Below are 24,827 nucleotides of genomic sequence, written 5' to 3'. Positions count from 1 at the left end.
TCGATAGATTCTTAATTTAAAAAGACACTTGAACTCTGGTTAAGGCTGGATCCGAAAATAAGATAAATAAATAAAGATAAAAATTGAAATAATAGATAAAGAAAGATAAATAATGAATATAGGATATTTACAGCGTGACAAATATTTTTAAGTGATAATAATAAAGCTTAGGAATCTTCACCACCGTATCAAGAGGATTGTGAAACAAAAAAAACGTCTGAGTTTATTGTGCGTGCTCTTAAATCGGAGCGCGTTATGAACCTTCATAGCTTTAGCTTGAAAAATTAAAGTAAAGGAGAGTTCAACCTAATTTTAGTTTCTGTCGAATTGGGCTTTTCTGGCATTTTCCTCGTGACGTACACTAGTGACCATTGCCTTAGGATCATTCCTAAGTTAATAATATAAATTATTGGAATTTATGGAAGTTAACATTTTGTTATCAATTTAATATAATTCGAAAAATAATTCTACTTTAGTTAAGATTTAATTTATTTAGTCGTATGATACTTTCTATTACACATAGAATATATAACTAATTTTTAAGCAGCTGCTTTATGCAACTGATACAAAATTTCTTAGGCGTATACGTAAAATTCGGACAAAATTTTGCAGATAAGCCCAGATTCTGTACCAAAACCATTGTGCTGTATCTGGTTTTTGTTATAACAGTCAACAAATGGGTCGTCTCAAAAAAAACACTGTACATCTCAATGGAGTTCATTTCTCGGGATCGACCCTAACAAAGCCAATGAATTGTCATTTTTTGTGACCGGCGTACCATCGTCGGGGTGTATTTTCTACCTGGATTAAGAATATTTCTACCGCTTACTTAATGTTGGTGCATAAATAATCGAAGAATAGTAATATTAAAATTAAGATTTATAATAAACACCGAAAAGGTCACTTTAAAGACTACATACATTGATGTTAAAATTTCTCGTAGAAATTCCCTTGGTTTATCGCTCATAATAAATACAATAGAACAAACTACATATACAGGGTAGAATTTTTTAACACCACCTGGAGGGAAAATACTGTACATACTGGGAAGTACTGCAAATCAAAAATCAGATGCAAGCACAATCAGATGGCCTGCGCGATCACCAGATCTTGCCCCTTTGGATATTTTTATGGGGATATGTTAAAAATCAAATTTACCGAAATCCCTATGCAATTGTAAACCAGTTAAAAGATGAGGTGCACAATACGATTTTAAATATTCACTCTCAAACACAAGTCGATATTAAAAGTTACCGGTAATGAATTCCTTACAAGTATAAATTTCTGTATCGAACAAAATTGAGCTCATTTTGAGCAACCAATTAGTTAGTTCACCCTTTTTTTCGTTAGTTTTTTTTGTGTTTAACACGTTTGTCAGAGATGTGATCCTTATGGTTGACCCTATCGATCGATGCCGTAAAAGTGTAGGGGGTTATTTTTTCGGATTTTACGCGTTTCGAAAATCTGTGACTGCAGTTCTGTCTCTTCTTAAAAATAAAGGAATGTTTCCTTTGAGTAAAATTGTCCATCTCCAGTATGTACAGTACTTTCCCTCCAGGTGGCGTTAAAAAATTCTACTCTGTATATATAGATAAGTATAGCTAAAGCGAAAGATATTTGACTGACAGACACAACAACGTGAAAATTTTCCGACGGACAAAAATATAGACTTTGCCGAAAATATGTAAATAGTTTATAATATCTATTATTTAACTAATTATTTATGTAATTAAATGTAATTCAGATGCGATAATATTAGAAAAAAGTAAATCGATAGTATTTATTTCACTTCGCTCCAATGCTATTCGGCTTCAGGTCCGACGGTTGAAAAAGATAAAAACGGAGAAAGGTCTTAAAAATATAAATAAACTAGCGAAGATACGTATAGTATTTTGTAGTGTGAGCGTCAATTGGGATTATTTAACATAAAAAACACAAAGCTGTTTCACCCTATTTCCTATGGAAATTGCTGTGAATGAATAAAGAATAAGTTGTAGGTTGAGTTTGGGACCAGAAAAAGTTTTGTGTGAGGGACGAGGTTGTATCGGCTTTTCGGGTACAAAAGTTTTAAGCTTCAATTTGCATATCCCAAAATAACATTTGGAGCAAATTACTCAGTAGTGTATGTTAAGCGATTTCTTTTCATTTAATTATCGCAATAATTTTACGCTAAAATAACTATTCTTATTAATTAGTATATGGTTTTAGCATTGCTTTTAAAAATAGAACAATCTGTAACTTTATGACATTTTCAATTTAACTAAAAATCACTAAAACTCTGTTGAGTTCAACTTTGTTCTATTTTTTCAATTAAAAAAGAAATACGTCATAACATTAATAAGAAATGAAAATAAATTAAAAAATAAATTACTTCATGTAATAATTTTTCATGAGCATCGACTTTGGTATTAATTATAATATAATAATTTATCGCAACACTTAGTGTTCAGTGTCGATAAAACCTTATCCTTTTCACTGCAGTAATAAGATTCTTTTACAGATCTAGATTAACGGTTTGGGTCCTTGTATGTCGCCTTAATTACTTTCCTCTTATCTATACGATATCCTAAAGAAATACCTTTATAATAATATTCATATAGTTTTTCAGGTTTTGGAAAAAAATCATTAAAAGTTAGTTAACAATATTAACAACTGAACGTAACAAATTAAATTGTAATTCATCATTATCAATTCAGCCATAGAATGTCAAAAAATAAAAAAAATGACCGCCAGTAAGCGTTCTACGTCCAGGGTCATTGATTTTAACAATGTCGTCTGTCCGTTTTGTAGGTGGACGACAAAACGTCCGCTACGCTTGCCCATGCGTGGTCTTCACTCCATAAGCTTTACGACATGGTCTGGTCTGGCCACTGCCAATTCAACTTGCTAATCCGCTGGGCTATATCAGTTACTTTCGTTCGTCTACCACATTCTAGATTCTATCTCGTTGAGAAGCTCCTAGAAAAGCCGAATCTAAGCCTTTTGGAGTTCACCGATGAGATATTGAAATTATGAAACATGAAATAAAAATAAAATAACAAGTATGTGATATCGTATTTTATATAGTACATTGTTTACCAAGTCATTCTGACGTTTCATTTCTTACTGATCCTTTGTTACTGCAAATTATTTGTGCTTTTTAAGGAAATTGCTAGAACAATATTATTAAACTGTGGCGCGTTGCTTCGCTCTTCATCATAAACATTGACTTTGTTGTTTGCATCTTAGCTTACCGTCATGCACATAAACATCCTGTTATTAATTGCGTACAAAATTCCAAGTTGGTCGCGGATAGTTATATAACTAACAATTACATGGAATTGACGACTTTAAGTTTAATAAAATACAGTAGTATTTCGTTAGGTTAATTTAAATTTAAAGTGTTAGTGGTTTACTGTAGAAACCCACGCCTACCTTTTACTGAGAGAAAACAGATGTTTACACGCCATTTCAATGTTAACAAAATATTTTAAACCGTAATTGGTTACTCGGATATCATTACTAGCAATTGAAATATATGTTTATTTATGTAGCAGATAGCTTGTCTTTTAAAAATTGAATGTACTTAAAACGTATAATAGCGTATTTAAAAAGATTGTAGAAAAATGAAAGATGCTGAAAAAGGTTTGACGTAAGTACATTTCCGACATCCTAGACAAAATTCGTAATAATTTGTAAAATATCACGACCTTGAATATACCTGGATGTATGGAACCTGTGTGAATATCGTTAAGCATTGATTTTTGTTATATATTAGTTCATATATTATTTTTGTTTCATTATATAATTTGTTTCAATATTCTATCTACCAATCAAAATATTTTGTCACATCTGTGCGGGAAAGTACTCAGAATTGCGAAGTTTGACACGTGTCATTCTTCGCAAGACATGTCATTGGTTTTTGACAGGCTTCGAGTAAAATATACCGCGTGGCGGGCTTTAGCGCCTTATTTTAGGTTGACAAAAAAGTAGATCCTATGTTGCCGTTACAATTCGATGGCAGATTTCATCACGTCATTAATTTTACTATACAAAGTTATTGGTTAAATGTGTAAAGGTTTTTAATTTGTGAAAGTATAACTCTTTTGTTTTCAATTAATGTACGGTGAACCTTTTCCAAAATGAATGGTTTCAGAAATAGTAAATAATTTAATTGTTTTATATTTCAATTAAGTCTTCCTATGCGCCTTGTTCTTGAGCAGTGATAGCTTAGCGATAGAGGACTGAGACATGCGATCGTAGTTCACGGATTATATTCCAGTCTTATATATAATTCACACTCTGTGCATTAATTTTATAGGAAAGCCACTGCTCACAAGCAAGTTTCCTGAGGGTGGGGTGATGGGCAGCAGCGTCCTATGCGTATCATAATAACACACTGCGATCACCAACCCACCCGTCAAGCTTGGCGATTATGGTAGACCTTGCAATGAGCGTCTAGGACCTGAAACAATGTCGATCTGTCCCTGCAGACTTTGTACTGTCACGAGATAATGCCCCGACGAATTAAAAAAAATAACGTGATATTACAGAGTTAACTAACTTTATACGGAGTGATTGGAAATAGATGTAAAACCTTAAAGTGTTTTGTAGACAAATGACCTTTACATTCACATCTTAAAACTTTCTCAACTATCAACAATCATCCTTCATAATAATATTTTTCATTACATCAATTAAAATGTTACATGTTAGTAAATTAATTGTACAATTGTTTAATGTATTAAGGGGACCGAAAATTAGTCTCGCTCTCTTAAGTTAAATTAAAAAGACTACGTTTTTAACAAGTTTTTATTTCTAACCAACAAAATATTTACCGTCGTAATCAACAACCTTTTGCCATCTAGTATACAAATTTTTAAAGACGGAGCGATAAAAATCAATCGGTTTTTGTGTAAAATATGTCGACAGAAACGACAGTACTTTCCGGTCCCCTTAATATTTAATTGTCTTTCGAGATTGCGATTATGTTGAACATGTGAAAGTTGCGCAGTTGCATGATAAAGTTATATGATTTTGAACGTGATGTAACTGTATTCAGCTAACGACTTCGTTGTAAACTAAAACTTTATAACATTAATTAAATTGCATGACAACGTATTTTCGATATTCTCTAAAATTTATTTAAAAATCGACTTCACATGATGTAACTAATGAAGTTATACCTTCGTGTTTATTTTCTATTTTTTTCGTTTTTAATATTTTGTATTTTCATTTTAAACAAATATTGCTTAGTCATATATATAATATGAATGACTTTAGATGCTTTTACGCTCTAAAGGGATGAATGCATAGCTCATATCAGCAAAAAGCTATGAACGCTTGTTTCAATCGCCCTGTATCAAGTAATCGCTCTGTGATTGTATTTTAAATGCCACAGGCTCATTTATTCTTACAGTACAAAATATACACGGACAGATAGTAAACATTAATAAACTTTAATATTTAGTAAATCGAATTTGAAAACGCTCTCTTTTACTCTAATATTATTTATGAAACCATTGATTTTTGGATAAGGCATCGCCGCCAATTCAGCCCATAGACGCCCGCTGCAAGGCATTCGCCTCCTTCAAAGATAACTATAGGAGGATATACCATAAACGCTTTGTAACCGTGTTAAGAATTGCTGTGTGGCATTAAGGTAAACAGAGGACACTGCTGGCAGCGGCTGGCAGTCCCATAAATAAATGCACAAAGAGTGAATATAAAATTAGATCCCTGGAATTGAACCTTCAACCTACGATTGCAAATCTCAGTCCTATACCGCTAGGCTACAACATTTTTTTTTTTATGTTTATATTTTATTTTCACATACTTAAAGCTTTTACACTTACATCCCGTATAATATAGGTACAAACTAAGCGCTGCTACGCTTGATTTCAACTTTACCATCAATATCAGCGTTAAGTGTGAAGTCGCGTCCATTTTTCAACGACATATATGTTACAAACTGTTCGCGTGCCCCGTATGCGGCTCTGTGTTGGTAATACCTAAGCTATAATTTTTCACGCCCTAATCCGAAGACTGAGCCTCGTCAAAGGGAGCGCTTATCGCCTATCCCAATTTATTTTCCCGGGATTCCGACGTGATATTGTCATAGACATGTCGTTCCGTCCCTCACAACCTCCAATTCTATTCCTTTTTATGTTTTAATAAAAAGATATTTGATTTTACGTAAGAATTGTACGTAATTTATACGCTCTTTTTTATTATGCTTCAGAAAATCTATTTAAAAATGTATTATTATTTATACGCGGTAAATAATATAGTGTAATGTGTACGCAATGGATTGATTCATTAAATAAAAAGTTATTTAACCTAATCATGGGAGTTTTAATCATCATCACTAACGAGATAGTCCACTTTAATACCACAGCGAATATAAAATACTTAATTATTAATAAAATCTGTCATGAATTACTATTTTATATTTAACAATTGCGAAACTTTAAAATGTTGTACAGAGTTGTAATAACATAGAAAGTGCAATAGGCGGTTTTATTACCAGGAGAAATTTACACACTGCTTTACGCTGCAGTATGGAAGAAGATAAAGTTAGACTATTCTTAAATACTAACGCACGTTTAAATATTAATATCGGAATTTAATTTTATTATGGTTGTAATATTTACAGTGATAATAAAGTATGACTGCTAAACCAGCAGTTTTATGCCAAAAAAAATTACGATAAACTGTACTTCTGAATTGAACGACTAGTACAAGTACGGCAAGTAAAGTAAAAATAATGTGTAATGATCAGAAACAATCTACAGCTTTATTATAAAGTAAACATAACAAATTTAAAACAATAGATAAAATCCTAATACAGAATAGTTTATTGACGTATTGTATTATGACAATGCCTCAATAAACGTCGTGAGCAAGAAATTATATGCGTATTCATCGATACGAAGATGGTAGAGACAATGACTCGTTGTTAACGACAGTCGGCGAACGAATCCGCGGGCGTTGATCTGTCTCTGACCACTTCCCTTTCCTAGTGTGGCCGAAGCATTAGCTACGCAAGACTGGCAAGCGACAAAAATATCGTCATGTTTACGGCCCACGTCTCTAGAGGCGTAATTTACCTACACTTGTGATTTATGATATTCCACTGTTCTTATTACAGGAAAATCCGGAAACATTTTTCTTGTTATTACTAAAAACAAAATATATTAAAGCTTGCTGCTCCAACAGATTTCATATTATCTAAAATTATTGGCTTTTCCAAAGATAGACCAATAAATAAATAACGATTATTTTATAGTTGTAACTTTATTTGTTGACTATCTTTATAACAAACAACGATTACTTACATAAATAAAATAGGTAAATAAAATAACCGACGTAGGCAAGCGGATTGGTAAGTTGAAGTAATACTGGGCAGGCCACATAGTGCGTAGATGAAACTGCCGCTGGTACCTTAGTTCTAAAGCGAAATCACGGATTTGCAAGCACAGCTTTCGCCTACAAGGAGCTAGCTGGTCCTATTGGAAATAAATGCCTCCATAATGGCCTCCGACGACATAGTTTTCAAGATCAAGTGAAGTTTTACTCTTAGTTTATTAGGGACAGATCCCAGTGATTAAATGTCTAAAGAACTAGTCACTAAACAATAAAAGGAATAACATCACACGTGGCTGCGAAACTGGGGCTCTAATAAAACAACATAGAGAGTAAACAAAAATAGAGGTGCACAGGACGTATGCAAAGAAAAAAAATGGAGCAAAAGGGCGACCGTTTGGTACCGCGGGGACAGATCTAGAACTCGGGGTCGAAAAGCCCGGATATGAGAGGACAAACTAAGAACGACATTAGGCCACGTAGGGTTCAGGTTATCAGCTGGCTACGCTGGAGGTCTCTACCGTAGTGCACGCCGAAATAAGAGATATTTTAATGTATCCTCAAAACCTTGGACAAAAGTGAAAGTTCGGAATTGAAAGCTATTATTATATGAAAAAAAAAACTGTTTCATTTAATTTTGCGAATTTGTAATTTAGTTTTCTTCAAATGAACCTTTTTGGGCCTTAATCAAAGTTTTAAAAAATAACCGAATTGGCGGACCCTTACTCGAAAGTTAAATAGGCTTAACTTAAAATAATTTAGATAGAAGACAGTTATCTGAGAAGCATTTTACTGATGAAATTTAAAAATAATAGTTATAAATAAAAGGAAAAATAAGTTTTTGTTGATAAACATGTACAAGAACTTGCTTTCTGTTGAATGTAATGTGAAAAGAAAATGACGGATGGGTCTTTTAGTTTTCAATTATATCTTTCATGAGGTCAGTTCACAGACGGGATGACGAGGGTAAAACTGAATATTATACTGCGTCTCTTCATGTTAAGCACGTGGATTTAACCCTAGGATAGATAAGAATAATTTTTAAGTTGTTAGTGGTATGAAAGTAACTCAGTTCATAATATACTACCGTGTTCACGCAATAAAAATATAATGTTTACACAAGTGTTTTATGAAGAGCGATCGAACTCGCAACAACAAGGCATCTGAAAATAGTCATTGTTAAAAAATGCTTACGAATTAAAATAAATATTTTAGCAGCTTGTTCAATATTTTAGAACAAAATTTTGCCTAGGTCATATTTTTATTGAGTAGTGGTAGTCCACGTAGAGAACTGAGACTTGCACTCAAAGGTCACGGTTTTGATTCCCGGGATACTTCAATCTTTTGTAGTTCACACTTTGCGTATTAATTATATAAGATTGTCACTGCTTACAAACATGTTTTCAGAGGATGGAAAGCAACACGTTGCGATCGTCAGGCATGGCGATTATGGTATATCCCCCATAGACATCTACGGGCTAAAACTACGATAGTTTAATTAAATATTAAATTTGACAATAACTACGATGATCAGTGATGTTGCTCTAGCAATTATTATAATATTAATTTTATTGTACATCCATGTACAATAGGTTAAAAACTAACGAACCAACAACCAAATATTTATTTCCTATAAATGTTGCCGAAAATATATATTGGTTAAGGCTACATTTAATGAGAGAGCGTTTCAAAAAATATTAAGTTACGGATTTAAATAAACTTTTAATTTAATTTTATAGGATTCAAAAACATTATAAACATTATTATTTGATATCTTTCTCAGATATTTGTTGTTATTATAGATATTACTGCGACATTAATCAAAAGTATTGTGAACTAATGTATTAATGTTTATTAATTTCATAAAAAGAATATCCGAAGAGCTTCATTTAATATAAACTAGAATCAAACTCATGTTCACATGCTCACTAAGATTCCTAATGCCTCGTGATGTGTGAAGAGGTCACAACAAAATCTTTTTTTTTTTTTGGCAACTTACATATATCCTTAATTCATTAGCAAACTATTATCAAGCTTTAATACCACTTATAAAATCCCCACTGCAAAGCATATGCCTTTCACAAAGATATCTACGAGGGTTTATACCACAATCGCCTCGCTTGGTAGGCGGGTTGGTAATTGCAGTGTGATATTATGGTACGCATAGAATACTGCTGCCCATCCTCGAGAATCTTGTTCGTATGCAATAGCAATCCCATATGATTAATGCATTGTGTGAATTACATAATATTGTAGTATCACGGGAATCGACCCCGAGACCTTCGATCAAAGGCCTCAGTCAGTGATCGTTGGGTTGGCTAAAATCAAATTTAAAAAAAAAATCCAATGTAATGAATTGAATTCAAAATTGAACTAGTTAAGGAATAAATGTATTTTTTATTTAAATTATTCTTTTAAATGGAGCATAAAGAATGTCATAACTCAGTGATTGTATTTTTTATTCGTCAATCTTTTCTCTAAGCGAGTCTCTCTGAGGTAGCCGATTTAACAAATTTATTTTTTTATTACTAATAACATCTAAAGATAATTTATTGAATCACGAACTCTGTCAACGGTTGCTTTAAATATTTTACGTTCCCTTTATAGGCGATTCACATTCGTCACACGTAATCATCGTCAAAATTTTTGCTTTTATTACTCGAGACTGTCGGTTCTACGGCGCTATTAAACTGAGGGCTGGGGGAAAGGTCATTAAATTGTCAGCAACAGAGGGTCATCAGAGCGCGTGCGCGGGAGTGGCGCAATATGAGTTTAATAAATCAGCTAATTAACCCCCCAAGTTTCATATAAACCACATAAATTTTGTGTTACGCGCCACACCACTCCAGATGTTATGCGGGTTGAATATGCGCATAACATATTCGATGGTTCTTCTGAGGATTACGTCTGTTCTCTTCACACGTAACCTTCGCGAATGACAGGGTTTATTTAGTAAGTTAATCTTTGTTTTAGGGGAATTAAGGTTAATTAAATATTTGCAGATTATTAAACTCGCTGTCGATATGGTTATACTAAGGTCTCCCGGTCTTTAGACTATTTAGCGGTAGGACGCCCACTGCTGGACAAAGGCCGGTGACACAGATTTCTAATAGTACTGGTTGAAAAATTCCTTAATCAATCTTTATGTGCACTTGTAATCCATGATCATATTATGAAGATAATAAGCAGTTGTTTACATATGTATTTATTTGTAATACGGTTATGAGTATGTTATAGATTATTTTACGCTTAATACTCTTCATTTTGATATGATATTTACAGTGTCTACTAGATATCTCAAAACAACTCTGGGTTGACCGGTAGAAAATAAAGCATTATGTTTGCCATTATACAACGTATAAAGTGTGATAAAGAAATTAACTTTTTCAAGACTTTAATTTAATTATAATTGAAACTAAAACCGATAACCGTTATCTAACGTAATAATTTTTATTTTATCTAGAATCTTTTTATTGCATTAGTGTATGTAATGCCTAATGCATTTATTTTATTAGGGTAGCACTCAATTACGGAATATATAGAGGATAAGACCCGTATGGCGGAATCTTTTCTAATAGTCATATAGAGATAATAGACAATCGGATATCACCTTTTATTACAATTTACGTAAATGGTCGTCAGTGTTATAGCAGCGCAAAGTGAAAAAGTAGGCTTGTTTATAAATAAAGTATTAGATATACTATACACTCAATACGAGTGTAATTGACGAAAAAACAATAATAGGTACTAGATAATACACGATGTTACAAGAGTACATATACAGTAGCAACTAGGTGACTTCGTTATTCAAACCTTTTAATTATTTTAAATGCGGTTACAATTACAGTCACCACACCTAAAAATGTAATGTTCATAACTATTTGGAAAAGCAATAAAATCGAGATAAAAGCAAATCTGTTTATTTAAAAAAATTCAAAAGCGAATTGCCAGAATTTAATTTATGGACCGTCAGTATATCTGTCAATAATATATATTTAAATATAAAAATGAGGAACTATATTTTGCCATAACTTACATAGACATATTGTAAATAACAAAATATAATTTCATCATGGTTGTTTCTGATAATAATAAATGTTATCTTGACTTGTTATTGATGTAAAAAAAATTACATAATTTCTCTATTGTGTTACAAATTCGATCAGCGACTATGAATGAATTATGGTGTTGAAATAAATCTCCACTTGCGACGCGTGTTCCGACAGTAAAGAGAGAACATTTCAAAATAATCGATAATAGTTTTATTTTAATTTGTCAACCAATATTTTTGCGATACCAGCCCGTTGCCGAAAATTAATTATTAAATATTTTAATAATGTATATTATATGTCTCAAGGAATACCTACAAGTCGATTACTAAATTGTACTGTAATTGTAATGTACGTATGTATATACACACTAAATATTTATTTTTATATAGATAGGTCGACCGACGTAGTAAAATCGCGAGAGATCATCGTGGCGATCTTTTCAAGGGGCCTATGCCTTGCAATGGGCGTTTATTAGCTGATTTATCTCTATAGTCTATATTATGACATATAAGCAATAATATTTTATGGTATATAATTATATTAAATAAGTACCATAACTACAATATACCACATAATATGCCTCAATTAATGTGTAAATTATGATGAAAATAACAGAAAAACTTAATAAAAAAATGATATAAGCGTAGAATTTATCGAAAGGTCATTTCCCATAGAAACAAAAACGCAATGGTTTGTTGGGCGTAACCGTGACTCGTCAAATTACAAAACCCTGGAAAGCGTCGTTGGCGAACGGAATGAATGTTATTGTACGGATAGTAATTTATCAAAACGTCCAAAGTACGTCCCGCCCGTCGACCATCGAGCGGCCGCTTTATACGATCTATACATCATACACTTCTTGTCAAAGAAAATTTTAATGTGTTATACAGTAGTTATTACTTTAAAATATCTAGTGTACAATATTTTCATTATCATTTTAGTCGTTAAGTCTGGACCCTGGCCTCCCCCGGAGACATTCAGATGGTCCAACTGGAAGCATCCTGCATCCAGCATCTTCAGCCTCTGTGCACCTTCTATGTAGATATATATATATTAACAAAGAGCCAACAACCTGCCTCTCATCTCTATTTAAAACTTTTTATGATTTCAAAGAGCTACAAAGAAGGTTATGGTTGAAATTTCTGATCGCGATCAAATCAAGAATGATCTGGAGATGAATGAAAGTAATTGACATGGCCCAGCGGATTGGCAAGTTGAAGTGGCAAATGGCAGGCCATATAACAAGCAAAATAAATGGCCGCTGGGGCCGTAAGGTTTTGAAGTAGATACGCAATGTAGAACGTCCACTTAATGACTAAGTGAACACAATAAGTAGTGATAGAACTCACATACACAGAAATTCATGGAGAGAGCAATACTAGTCGTTAATAATAATTATATTATTTGATTATATTCTATCGAAAAAAAAATTTCTCTATAGAATTTTATTACAGTTGTATTTAATCCTTTTCTTTTAAAACTCGTATCGAAAGTATATAGAAGTATATTTATGTTACATGTAAGATTGATTTCTACATTACTCGTACACATTAATATTTTATTCTAGTCTAGGAGGATAATTTTAAAAGATAAAAGGAAATAAATTGTAACGTTGGTATAATGTAGAGTCGTGCGTGACTTAGACAATGGCGATAGTGTTTTGTCCATTCGTGTGTTATACATTAGTTTCTAATATCATAAGAACCCTCTTCCTCTGAGGGTCCACGACCTCTTGTGCATTCAACTGTGTACTTAGCTCAATGGCGGGGCTTAATCGCATTTATTGGAATATCGTTCTTCACATCCATTTAAAGTTACACTACATTTACTCTTATGCATTGACGTTCGAATTAAATATATTCTGTGTTTGTGAATAAACGTTCTGATTTTTAAAATTTATATTTTTTTATCTGTATTCTTTTGAAAGGTGTAATTAATTCTATGTCACATAAATATGTGATTACATTATATATCTTAATGGGGATCTACATACAATTTTTTTTTAATTCTCGTTATTTCGTCTGAGTATTCGAGAGAAGATAAGGTATTTCCGAAGAATAATTCAACCGTTAGGTAGCTAAAAAAACTATCAAACCGCCGATTTAGAACCGACAACTGAAGCGTGATACCGCAAATAATGGTGGTAAAATGATAACTGTAAAATGATTTAAATATATTAATAAAGCAATAGTAGGTGATATAGTTAGTTTAGCCTGACATAAGCAAATGATAAAGCCAAGCGCTGCCACTCGGTACGCAAGGGGAATGAATGACTGAGTGACAATCCGAGGCTAAAGTCCCCTGCTGGGAGTCTATGCTCCTGGCTCCCCCATGGGAAGTCCGCCCAGTGGCTTCCCAAGTCCGAGGAGTATCTATGTTTAGCATTATTACTAAATAACATGTTTGGATTAAGCGCCACTAGAACTCTATCATCTACAATCAGATTAAACTGTAAACGCTATATAGCAAACGGTGACATTTCGTTACAAAAATAAACGGGGCAGGATTTAAAAATATGTTATTATCTAACATATCCGGTTATCATAAATCATTAATTAAATATCATTAAATCGTATTGTAGTAAGAGATTTTATTTATCAAAATTTATAGAACTTGGTTTGTTAGCTGATTTACATGGTTAATGTAAAAATATAAAACATTGTTAAATTCCATTTAAAAAGAGCTTCTGTCGATTTCCTGGCCCGCTCTTTTCAGCAGACCAGCATTCCGAGTCAGTGGTGGCTAAAATGTTAAAATAATTAATGAATTAAAAGTGTTTGAAAATGGTCACTTGATTATGGATATTTAATTATGAATTATAATTTTATTATGCCACACAAGCAATATATTTATATAACAGTGATATTAATTTTATATGTAAACATTTACATTTACACTTTTATTATCAATATGTTATGTCACAGTATTCAATTATGTAAATTTGTAACCATAAATATTAATAATGATTGTTTTTCTATATCTCATATAAATATATAAAATAATATACAAAACTGTGTAAATAAACTTGAAAAAGGTACGGTTTATTAGCACAATAAACCCGATTTACGTGTTCATCATACGATTCATATTCTGGGTTAATAGTATTTGCCATACAAATATTATTTATATATGAAATGTTAGTACCATAATTTTACGGGCAGTTGTTTAATTTCTTACTACTTCTCGATCAGACATACCAACAGTATTTACACGAAGCTCGATTTACGACCGTGTATGACGGCTGTAACGTATCAAAAGATAATAAACCTTATGACTTCTCAAACATTCATAACATAAATTGTTAAATAGTTTTCATGATTGCCTTTCTAACATCTTTTCGTTATTTCATTTATAAACATATGTTCTCGTTTCATTTATTTTAAGGGGTGAATGTATAGAATCATTTGCAGTCAATTACTATATGGTGCAACGCATTAAAATTGATAGTTTTAGAAATAATAAATAACGTTATTATGGCATAATAAGAATAAACGTTTTTAAAATTTGGATTACTATACATTGGAATAAATTTTTGTTTACTATCTGACAATGCACACCTGTTGCATTCCAATATAAAAATTAAATCAATTTAATATACTTCTGAGTGATCATTCTGTACTGGTCAATTGAAAAAGATTTAAAGTATTTTTCTGAAAAATTAAATACAGATTCACCCCTTTTGAACTTTTTCACCTAAAACTGATCACCCTATATATTGTCTAAATAAAATGTTTTTTTATATTTAATTAATTTATTATATAAAATTATTTTACTTGTATTAAAACAACAAATTTATTTCTTATTATTTTGAAAATACACTTACAAATTACACTTTCAGTATTTTTATTATATCTCTATTAATTTAAATGAGTACATAATAAACGATGTGGAACAAGAATGTATACGATAATGTGAAATAGATTCTAACTAGTTTCAAACTATTTACCACAAAACCGCATCGCGTTTGAAACATAACATAAAGCTATTAATGTAAAAAATAATTTTTCTTTGTGGTCTGTTGAGTGTTTGATGTATTAAATGACATATTAAATAAATTAGGTATGACAAAATAACTAATTTTTAATCTGTAATTATTTTGAACAAGCATTATTTAATATAATATTTTTACCAAAAAGTATCACATAGGTTTATTGCCGTTTTTCGATAGCAAATATTTTAATTGAACAGTCGATATGCATTTAATAATTTTACTTTTATTGTACTAAAATGTTAATATATATTAATGCTTGCAATGTACTAACGTAGTTGTAATAAGGTCACTAGAAGCCGTACGGCACGGGCTAGGGAATTATTGGTAATACTGTCGCATTTGTATCAGCCGTCAAAGAGTATTGTAACATATTGTGTTCCTAGTTAAGCAAGGTTAATGAAATTACTGGGCTCATGCAACATGTCGTTTTAAATACCACAGTAGTAAAGCCAAGGATTTTATTCCGATATCTTTCATATAATCATATACAAATACACAGTCATATACCATGTTACGATAGTCATACTTTTTTATTTAAAATGAAAACACTTTAGTAAATCTAGTAAACTAACTTTCCTTTTTATTTTTGTCATAAGCGATATGAAGCAGTTTGACTGCACACCATATCCTCGTTCTGATCGTACCTCGCACCATCATGCCTATCTCCGCAGAACGGGTCCCCTATTTTCATAAAATTTTCCCATCATTATATTATATACATATAATTCAGGATTTTCTCGAAGACCCGACGTACAGGTTTCTCATTAGATTAGATATTTGAATATACTGAAAACGCCTCTATTTGATTTTCATATTTTCCTTAATAGCGTATTTGGTTATCACTCAGCAGTCCATTGTTAAAACTGGACACTTAACATTGAACAAAGAGTATTAAATGATGAAATTTACAGATACGGAGATATATACAGAGGTTTAATTTGTCCAAAAATATTGCGAGCGATCTCGGTGTGCGGTATCATTTATCAGTGTAAACACTAAAAAAGCACACAGTCGTTCACCCAGTTAAAGTCGTCAGAAGATGTATATACTAGTTTTTATGTATATATAAATTCAATTATGCCATGAAGAGTTGGTATGTATACAAAAACGAGCATATACATATGTATATAACAAACATTTTGTTTACAGATCAGGAAGAAGCGCGGCTTACGCCTGCTCTGAAGGTGAAGGAAATGCACCCAAGTCCTGTTGCGGTCGACCTCCTCTCAGGCTATGTGTGTTGTTCCTGGGCGTCGTTGGAGCCTGCTTGGTGGCTGCTGGAGCAGTTCTCGGAGCCCTAAGGCCACATCCAAGAGCACCACCCACATTATTGCTTCTAATGATAGGTATGAATTAATATACTCGTATATTTATTATAATCAAATTACAGAAAAACACGTCTAGAAAAAAAAATTATAATATCATAAAAATACTGGTTGGTAATAAAATTCAACACCAGATGAATGCAAAAGCAAAAAATAAGCGATTGTGAGTTTAAGTTTCTAGATTTGCAATATATTTATATCAACGCCTCAATAGACGTTGAAAGTAGTTAATTTTTTTAATCATGAAACAGCAATTAGTTTATTATAGAAAGAATATTGTTTGTTGTGTCTAAGGTTTTTAGTTATATTTTCTGTAAGTTACCTTGCGGCGTGTATTTTAACCGTAGTGCATGAAAAATGTTCTTGTCTCAATAGCTTTATTACTAGGATAATTACAAGTTTTGTAATTTTGTTGATCAAAAAGCTGGATTACATTACACTGCAATGGCATTTTTAATATCGTTGTTAACAAAATATTATTTTGACAAAAATTAAAATGCCAATAACCCACCACAATATCATGCCTTGGTACAGATCTTACTAAGTATCATTTGTCCTATTCTATTTTAGTAAGCTGGGGACAGGAGCCGCCACTCTAAATCCACTTGGCCACATGATAACGAGACCAATAAAGCAAATACTACCTAGCAATGTTTCCAATGTTTTAAGCTGTTCTTCGCTCACACATACACAACTGGTTCATCTACCATATCGCATTGTATTGACTAATTTTTACTTTCCTGACGTCGCTTTTGCGGTTAAAAAACGCCTTTAAATAGCCCATCGCTTGCTGTTATTCAAAACACGCATATACTTATAACGTGATAATTAAGTCAATTTGAATAACCATTCTTTGCTTTTAGTCTTGTGTTTCTTAAGGTTATGAAAATTAAGCCCCCCTTTAATCCAAATAAGGTCTGAAGGAATGATAATAGACATCAAAAATAAGGTGGATCCACAATAACTTAGCCCACTCGGCAAGCCGGGTTTATTTAGATAGGTCAGAGGTAAACATAGCAATGTTTATAATATTCATGTGTTATTCAAACAATTAAAAGCGACGAGATTAACTCTTAAGTAATTCAAATTTCCTCTTTTTTTAAAATTCAAAATAAACATCTATTTGTTTTGCTAATTAGCAATTACCAAGTGCTGACTTTTCGATTTTTATTATTTTATTAACTACGTCTTTTTTTCTTATCCTATGTTGCCTAGGTTATCTTCGTACATTTATTATGTTTTTATGAAAATTAATATGTATTCGTCATATATACATATAGATATATACGACGACATATTTATATATGTATATATGTACTTAAAAACTTACGTAAATAACTCAAAAGAAAATCAATACTGTTAGTTTTTAGCAATAAGATGAAGATCTTTATCTTCATCTTCATCTTCATCTTATTGCAACCAAGCTTGAGTTAAAGATCTAAAATTAAATTTAACAGAGTCGCTGCGATATTAAATAACCTCAAATTGTTACTAACGTAAAAAAAAATATTCCAATTCCCTGCTTTACGATTCATTCTAGTTTTGTCTTAATTTAAAATGGAAAAATGAAATATCAAATACATTCTTGTATGTTCCGTAACGACTACCGATTAACGTTAAAACGAACCCATAATATCGGGAACAGAAGCAAATTTCGCTAATAGTGTTCATCGAGATTCTCATATAAAATTTAACGTTCGCTCTAAAATTCATAAATTCTAGCGAAGTGGCCGTCGCGGTAAATTGCCTTCATTAACCGAAGCGGTATCTGAAGTCGCTCATTGGGTATTCGGCATGCATATGACAATAATAAGTCTGGACGCGATTTCATTACATCATCCACAGCCCCGTCCGCCCTTCGATGGGCGGAGTTTTCAATTAAACTTTGGATGAGTTTTGGAGCAGAATTAATTGGATTTTCATTAGTGTTAGGGACAAATGATGTTGTCACAGCCGAGCGATCTATTGTTTGCTGCTGGAGCAATTTGTACACGTCAGTCACTTTGAAACTCCATGCATCGACATCGGCCATATGGTGAACAATTTTCCAACCATATTGTTTGTCTGTACAATTTTACGATACAATTATTTTGTTTTGAAGAACGTAGAGTGAATATGTTTTTGGTTAAGCAAATAATAATTTGAGTATCATTGATGATTATTATTTACTACGAATATGAATAAATATTTTCAAGAAAGAAATTAAATAAAGAGACTATAACGTAGATTTTAACACCAAGCTCCTCAAATATACATATATAAATACGTATATATATTAGAGGGACGGGAAAATAATGACGTTTCTGCTCATGTCGATATTTGATTGTCATTTAGTAGTTCATTTCATACTTGGAAGACGTATACTAGATGGTAAAAGATTGCTGATAACGAAGGTGAATAAACGATTGATTAGAAATAAAAACTTGTTAAAATGTAGTAGTGTGATTTTAATTTAAGAAAGCGACATTACTTTCCGGTCCCTGTAATACATATATAAATAAATATACATATTCGTATCGTTAACTCGCCCTCATTTAGATAAATGAGGTGTTACCGAGAGCACCAATTTTTATAGACTAATAATTTGATTTAGACAAAAGATCTTTCCGATGCTACGGTAAGGAATCGTTCATATAATATATAATATATTCTCTGGACAGAGATAATACTAGCATACAACTTATTCATATCTGTAACAATGAGCTAAGGATGAGTTCCCATGAAGCAAATATTAACTTTTACGGGGGGCTCTTATATGAACTTTAACTCTGCGACTTTGCTCATTTTTGGATTGATTACTATTTAATATTAACGCTTGTGATCGAAACTTTTGAAGTTCGTTGAACCGATACTGTATGCCTCAATGTTTTAACAATGTAACAAATGACAGGTAATTCAGTTTATTTTTTTGTTGTTTATAAGAGATTTACTTACGCGTCGTTAAAAAATAAATTCAGGTAAATGCATCTTTACTATTCGTTACAATTTTTCGTGACCTCTACTATTATCCGTTTTTTTTTCGCTTAATTGGTAAAATGACATCGAAAGAGCGCTGAAGAATCTCATCTGACGAATACAGAATATTAGTATTGTCTTATATTACAAACAGTGACAGATATAGTAATCTCAAGTCACCTGCCTATTTGACAAATATTTTTTTTTATAAAAAAGAATAAAATTATCTTATAGGTATAGGCGTAGTGCTGGTGACAGCGGCGGGGCTGGCATGGAGACTTGGAGCGAGGGATACGCCCTGTGCTTTACTCGGACTTCGTCGACCCTCATGTAGGCGGCTGGTCCCGCGACTACCGCCGAGTTACGCACGTCCACATCACCCTTACGCAGCGATGCTTTACCCAGAGTTTCACTACAGGCCACCACCACCTACTTATCAAGCCTCTATGCAGGAGTATAGACTCAGGTAATTTCATAGTTTTAGTATTATAATAAATTAATTTAAAATAAGCACCAACTATATTAGATTTATCAAATAAAATTTTTATTTCGTAATAAGAACATAACACCTTTTACTGATTTGTATACATTTTATTCATTAACACTTTTTAAACACCATAGACAATAAAGGAAAAAAGATACAATTCATATGGTACAAGAGGCGGTCGGTATTATCGTTAGAGGCTATTTCTACCAGACAAACTTTAGATGGAGATGACAGACATGAAGGGTAGTTTAATCAGGGCAATTTAAAATAGTTTAATTTTATTTATTTATTCAAATCATTGTCAATGTATATATGTAATATATGTCAAATAGAGTTCACGTATAATAGCATACTTTGCGTCCAACAAACTCAGACGAGCTTTTTTTTGGCACTTTTATATTATACTTAATACAGTATTAGAGAAATTCTTTCTCAAGATTAATTAACACAAAGTAATTTATAAATACAAAACATTAAAAAAACCTGTAACATATAGGAATTTTTAAGTTTTATTTTAATGTTTAATTACGATTCTTCAGAGACATTACATTACATTAAATCATTGTAATACCGTACACAGGTATCGGTAAAAGTGTAACTAATTTTATCAGATCTAGAGAAAGATATAATTCAGGCAGTTCGCTTTATAAAAGCCATAGTCAATGCCACGGACATATTAATTGTTTCTAATTAGTAGTTACTGAGCGAGGCCAAGCTTGTCGACAATGTTAATTCTTAACGCCAAAGAACTGCATAGACAGTTCGCGTTTAAGAAATAGTGATCGTCTATCGTCATCATACCAGTTATCAGGCATATTCAAACTGGTCGGTGCGAATACGGCTTTCTAATTTAATTGGTGGTTTGGCATAGTCGAGTATCTTTTTTTTAAAGCGTATGCACATTTTATCTAACAATGGTTAAATGAGACGTCTTCGATATTTATGTTGACCTTCAACTGACGAAATATCTTAGAAATAATTTTAAAATAATTTTATTTAAACATTGTCTTTCAGGTTACTTCTCCTTGACAGAAGTGCGCCCACGGTGTCACCACCACCAACATATAGATCGAATTCAGCCAGTCTAGTCAGGTACGATATTGTCATTTAAAATTAGCCGAAATTCTGCTATAAATATTTTTACTAACCTATCCTTAAGCGAACTCAAAGTTTAATAAACAATAAAATTTCAATTACTTTAATTGATTGAGTGATTTCCAGTGATTTGAATTGTGATAAATTATTAATAAAACTTTTTTCTACGACTGTTCAAAAACAAATAATTCCCTGAAATTCCATCTATATTACTTTTAATAAATTCAAATTAATTCGTAATACAGTTACGGGACATTTTATTTGGTACGTCAAAAATATTTGTAGTCACAAATATATACATTTTATATGTAAATATTAAATAAAAAATAAGGAGTAGTATAATCCTACTGTGTTTACAAAGGATTGATAATACCGACGTGCGTAATTAAATAACGAATACTTACTTACTTCAAGAGTTGATTACCATAAATTTTGTTAAGGGGACTGAAAAGTAATGTCATTTCTGCTCATGTCCATATTTGATTGTCATATGGTAGCTCAATAATTACTTGGAAGACGTTGTATACTAGATGACAAAAGGTTGTTTATATCGAAGGTGAAAGTCTTGTTGATTAGAAATAAATAATTTTTAAATATGTAGTCTGTGAATTTAACTTAAGAAAGCGACAATACTTTCCGTTCCCCCTAGTAGTAATTAATAACAGAGATCTATCATCCATTGTAAAGAGTTAAAATCCACACGCAGATGATTTTAACACTAGTTTGTGTTTTTTTTAATCATTTTGAATTATGCATGATTATTACTAGTACAATTTTGGCAAGAAATGGAGGATGATAAATGCCACAGACCCGAAAAGAAAAAGCGAAAGAAACTCAGCGGGACCATAATTATTTTTAATAAAATGATTTTTTTATTATTTTCATATATTATAAAGGAATTATTATGAAAATTAATCTTTTATTTTTTAAATCGCAGAGGAACAACAGGCGCGAACTGGTGCGGTTCAGAATACAGTGGACCTCCTTCCTACCGTGCACCGAGAGTGGATCCACCGACCACTGCAACCGACGTTCCTTCTCTTACCCCTATTGACCTGAAATATGCGGGAGACGCAATAGAATCTTTACCCAAGCCTACAGAACAAGAAAAGGATCTAGACGAACATCTCGTCACTATCGTACACACAGACGCACAACCCGTCATAGTCACAGTGTCGGGGTCGCCTGCGCTCAACGAAACACATATTACTCACACATCAGAAATCGATATATTGGCACATTTATAACGAACTTATATGTAATCTATCTTCGGTTTTATTCAAGAAAAATTCGATTAAATTAAGACGAAAACAGATCATTCGAAACCAAAAATGCATCTTTCATACAAAAAATTTGTATGTTAGTGACTACGGTCATTATATCACATCAAGAATGAATACTACATTATCTCATGAAATAGCCATTATAAAATCAAAATGTACTCATGAATTAATATCCTTGTTTTGTGTTCTATGTAAATATATCACAAATTATTATTAGAAATCATTAAATAAATCTGTAAATTAAAATTTGAGATCCCAAACATATAAAGTAACATTTTCAGTTACCGATTTTCAATATATTCTATTTATTGTCTCAAAACAAACCTTTGTAACCAGTAATCAATATTGTAACCAATAATCAATATTATAATAAATCAATCCCACCTGATAGTTCGACATTCAACAACTTTTCTCTAGCTAAGTTAAACAAGACTAGCCAGATATTACGATAATCTAATAAAGAGAAAAGTACCTTTAACAATGTTATTTATTTCAATATAGAACCAATTTAATTCGGTACAAAATGTTTTTATTCAATATTTTAGTAACTTATTATTCTTAGTCTACGGCAGGTTACGGTCGAGTTTATTTAAAAAAAAATCAATTGAATTTAATATCTTATGAAACCCTCTGTTTAAGTTTCCTTCTGTAATGCTAATTCTCATTTTCGTTGTCAATTCGCAAATATCAAAAGTTAAACATGTTGTTCAAAAGAATAAAAATCACTATGTCAGTGGGTCTGGGTTTTCGAGAAAGATTCGAACGCCGGTTACAATTGTGGTCTAGTGCCGCATTACCAGTAAATTTTTTCACTGCTCACATTCAACATAGTAGATTCTTAAAATTACCCTGATTTATATTTTTAATTTTCATCTCTGTTACACTAAAAATATCTTTTATTTTACAATTTTCAAATAGATTAGTAAACATGTTTTATTTTTTAAGGTTTGAATTTGTGCCTTCGTATTATAAGTATGTTTCATAACTAAAACGGTTTCTAGTACCTTACTTGAATTAAGTATTATGTAAATAATTTACAGCACCGACTGACATTCGAGTTTGTTTTCATATGTTGTTGTGATGTAACAAACTAACATACGTGCTGTGTAAATACGTTGACAAATTTGTTAAGTGAATTTGCGAGTAAATATGGTTGATAAATAAGTTAATCATTTATCAATTAAACAAACCAAAATTTAAACCGTAATGTACAATGCATATGATCGTGCTTATAACTCAAGTAGTGCCAATGGTTGTTTTAATAAATTTGTAAATATTTTAAATTTATGTGATGCATTACCTGTTTTGCTTTTAAAATATCTTTTCAAATTCTACTTTATAGACTCATTAAATAAACGAAGGATGAATATGTACAACTTATTATTTTAAGATTCTTTATTAACTTTCAAGACAAATTTTACCACGACGGAATTCAATACTCAATTTGCTATTATCACAACCATCTAATATTAATATTATTAATATTTTGTTATTTCAGTATAGGAAAATATTTATATATTTAGCGTCTAATTTAAGTTATTACAAAAGTTTTTCTAAATACCAACCTGTTAAGTTCCATAAAGTGTTTAATAGTAATATCATTTAGATGTATATAAGCAGGACAACTGTCGCGTATTTGTCAAAGTAATATCGATTGTTTGCATAAAAGGAGCCAAAATCATTCTACCCAAAGAACCGATCTCTGTCCTAACTTATTCTTTCATATTCTCACATACTTTTTAATGAAATGAGAGAATTTTAAAGAATACATAATTGTTATGAGGCTAATATTGTAGGTTCTTATACGTTAATAAGAAAGATATTCGTCTGCACCTTATTCGTGACGAACCGCGATGGTTTATTGTATTAAGATTTAAAACAGCACTAATCAGTGACGATCATCTAGATTAAGAATCATGTAACATATGTACTATTAATGTTAGATAGTGTAACGATATTATGTAATTATTATATTGTACATAACATTATTTGTATTATAAGAAGTAAATAAAAGTCTTTAGTGAAAATATTATTATTGTTTTTTACTATACAATTTACGCAACGCTACATTGATGTGTCATAAATTTTATTGGATTTTCTTGCGAACATACGACAGTATGTACAGTACCAATACCTCCCATTTTTTTTCGATTTTTTTTTCATTTCACGTAAAATCAGAAATATACGCGTACAAACCAAAATATAACTCTCCAAAAAATATAGGAGTCGGAATAGAATTTACCATATTAATCATTTTAACGCAGCCATTTAGTCTAATTCTTATCCTACTTAAAT

At 31.7% G+C, this 24,827-nt stretch overlaps 1 protein-coding gene across 1 annotated transcript in view; it reads left to right on the top strand.

The window, feature by feature from the left end:
- LOC137932290 (uncharacterized) overlaps positions 1-24,545 on the top strand; it is a 98,912-nt gene extending 74,367 nt beyond the window's left edge. The window contains exons 2-5 of the mRNA XM_068775896.1: positions 16,537-16,733; positions 19,902-20,133; positions 21,169-21,246; positions 22,187-24,545. Coding sequence (XP_068631997.1) covers positions 16,537-16,733; positions 19,902-20,133; positions 21,169-21,246; positions 22,187-22,496 — 817 coding nt within the window. The 3' untranslated portion in view covers positions 22,497-24,545. The remainder of the gene's footprint in view (positions 1-16,536; positions 16,734-19,901; positions 20,134-21,168; positions 21,247-22,186) is intronic.
- Positions 24,546-24,827: the final 282 nt, after the last annotated feature.

Source organism: Battus philenor, unplaced genomic scaffold, assembly GCF_028537555.1.
Source record: "Battus philenor isolate CCGP_79_NKW_IND1 unplaced genomic scaffold, ilBatPhil1.0.hap1 SCAF_9, whole genome shotgun sequence".
NCBI lineage: Eukaryota > Metazoa > Arthropoda > Insecta > Lepidoptera > Papilionidae > Battus > Battus philenor.
The sequence above is the reverse complement of the archived record's forward strand: the minus strand, read 5'-3'. Positions and strand labels throughout refer to the sequence as shown.